The sequence below is a fragment of the Trachymyrmex septentrionalis genome, unplaced genomic scaffold (assembly GCF_001594115.1).
Source record: "Trachymyrmex septentrionalis isolate Tsep2-gDNA-1 unplaced genomic scaffold, Tsep1.0 scaffold33, whole genome shotgun sequence".
In the NCBI taxonomy this organism is placed as follows: domain Eukaryota; kingdom Metazoa; phylum Arthropoda; class Insecta; order Hymenoptera; family Formicidae; genus Trachymyrmex; species Trachymyrmex septentrionalis.
Genome location: NW_017305494.1, coordinates 801,769 through 804,531, shown reverse-complemented (window position 1 = coordinate 804,531; position 2,763 = coordinate 801,769). Strand labels below are relative to the sequence as shown.

General features: G+C 33.6%; 1 protein-coding gene across 4 annotated transcripts in view; it reads right to left on the bottom strand.

The window, feature by feature from the left end:
* Positions 1-2,763, bottom strand: part of LOC108750153 (probable G-protein coupled receptor CG31760) — a 240,262-nt gene that overhangs the window by 75,119 nt on the left and 162,380 nt on the right. For all 4 annotated transcript variants that reach the window (XM_018489417.1, XM_018489418.1, XM_018489420.1 and 1 more), the window contains 2 exons: positions 1,941-2,084; positions 1,628-1,810 (listed from right to left, as the gene is read on the bottom strand). In XM_018489417.1, coding sequence (XP_018344919.1) covers positions 1,628-1,810; positions 1,941-2,084 — 327 coding nt within the window. The remainder of the gene's footprint in view (positions 1-1,627; positions 1,811-1,940; positions 2,085-2,763) is intronic.

The window sequence follows — 2,763 nt, the reverse complement described above, 5'->3', positions numbered from 1 at the left end:
TTCTCTCGCCCTTCCTCCCCCTTCTCTCTCTCTCTCTCTCCTCTCCCTTTCTCTTTCTCTTTTTAATATAATAAAATAAATTTAAAAAATAAATAGAAGAAAGCAAGTAAGTAGAATCGATAAAAACCGTTAAAAAACCATAATTTTTACGATTTTAGTTTTTTTACTGGTAAAAAAAATCGAAACTGAAATCGGAACATTTATTTGATATTTTATTAAACTGGAATCGCAGAACCGAACCGAAAAAACCTTTCGGTCCGGGTCCCTGCTTATTGTATATTAAATAATTGTAATTATATTTTTTAATTTACGATAACGCATTTTAGACTTTTTACTGCCTGATAATTGTATTATATAATTGTATAAATAATTAGAAATACATTTTCGGATTGAAAATTCACTTTAACGCACACAAATGTGTTTTTCTAAAGAACTAAATTTATTTTAATCGATTCTCGTTTATTGGGTAGTGTTGACAGAAGATTATTTTTCTGCAAGGAAATTATCTTGATAATTAATAAATCCTTTATATAAATCGAAGTAAGATTCCTTGTATTAAAATTAATTAAAAAGACAGATAAATTAGGGCAATTAGGAATCGGCGTTATAATTAGTGCGCTTAAATAACTAATAAACCTTAGTGTCTTGAAATGTACATATAGGGTGCGGCAGAAAAACTTACTTTTTTTAAAGGTTAATAAAAACGAAACTATTGCAGATATCGGTATAATTCTTTTTTCCTCTTACAGATCACCTCATCAAATTTTTTTTCATGCACTTTTGAAAATTACATCTATCAAATGACGGCCGCCGTTGTCTATGCACTGATTGAGTCGATTTCTGAAGTTTTGCGTCACTCTCTGAAGCATGTCCACCGGTATTTCGGCGATGGCGTTCCGAATGTTTGTCTTCAGGTGAGTTAGGGTCTCTGGTCGATCGTTGTAAACAATAGACTTCAAATAACCCCATAGGAAGAAGTCGCATGGAGTCAAGCGCGCTCGAAAGGCACGTTGAGTGGCGACAATGGAGCGGCCATTACCGTGCCAAAACGCGCGATGCTCTCTTGTCCAAAGCATGATCGAGACTGGCTGTAGGGGGAACAAAAATTGAAGACCCATCCTTTCGGACGCACCCCCTCCCAGCTTCCTACCTTCACCCCTTGCCGTTTGGCGCGTTTTTCAAAAAAGTAAGTTTCTCTGCCGCACCCTGTACATGCATTAATGTAAAATACATTTCAAGATACTAAGATCTAGTTACAATAGTTATCTAAGCGTACCAATTACAGCGCCGATTCTTAATTGTCCTAAATTTACTTGTCTTTTTAATTAATAAATCTTTTATTTTCTTTTGCTATGAACACTTAAAACACAAAACGGGAGAAAGCTTTCTGTTTTTTTCTGATAATTTTTTCTCACAATTCTTTTCATAGAAAATAGAGATATATCTCAGCAATTTTCAAAATACTTGTATAATATAAATTAAGTAATGAACAATAAAATAAATTTTTCTTTCAGGAAGGACGCTAAAATTTTGTTTCATTTGTGTCGTCAAGTTAGAAAATTCCCTGTGTGAAAATGCTCTGGAGTTGCTCAAGCAGCAAAGGGAATAAAATGATTTAGGTACATACTTTGAGAATAAAGCTGGCCGTCGAGCTCTTGGCGATGGGACTCTGCCCGACAGATGGATGCCCGTGACCATGACCGTGTGTGCTGAAGTAACCTCCTAACTTCGGCTTAATGTGTCGGTTATGCATCTCCATGTGCACTATCTTCATGAATTCTATTCGTGCGGCTAATTTCTGAATCTCCTCCTATCAATACGCAGAAGTCAAAATGGAATAAAAAAATGAAATTTCAAAATTGAATTTGATTACGTTACCGATACCGTTTTGCATCGCATAGAACGATGGATGTATAAGAAGGATACAAACATACAAATACCTTAAGTTCTTCATTTTCCTGATACAAATCTGTTGTCTCCTCCGATACTAAACCAATTCCATTCAAGGAAAAGCTTGCAGTAACGCCACGTGCCCTTGCTCGACTGTCCCACTGATCCCCCTGGCCTCGCAATACTCTGATTACCTAAACACCCACGCCGATTGGAAATAAATCAATTAATTATTGTCACTTAATCAGAAAGGACAAAAAGGAGGACAAAAAAAAGAATATTAAAAAGACCGATCTGTGTCAAAAAAGGATGTTAAGTTAGGGGTGTTTCTCGGCCAAAATGAGAAAGTTCCGAGATATACAAATTACAATATAATATCATATTAGGTTGAGTAAAAAGTCATCGCGTATTTTTTAGCTCAAAGTTGTAAATTATATATACAATATCTTTTTATATACAATATCTTCGTCAATAATAAATGAAATTCAAATTTAAAAAAAGGGTTTTAAAGCTAGAAATCTATACTTTTAAAAGCTTATCACATTTTTTAAGTTTATATGAGTTTGATAATTCTTACATACCAAAAACTATGAGCTGAAAAAGACGAAAAATTTTCTTCTCACTTTGTGGATTTGTAACGTGTCCAAAACCAATTTGAGAAAATTTTCGATTACCTATCGTGAAAGCTTGATACTTTCCCTATAAAATCGTTTTTTTTTTTAAATATTCCTACGACTTTTGATTACTGAGTTATCGCGGATTAAATAAAAGAATTATTTTGACTTTAATTGCTCATAACTCCATTAAAAATTGTCGTATCGTATAATTTAAAAAAGAGATTTTTAAAGCTGAAACTTTACTCTATCAAGATAT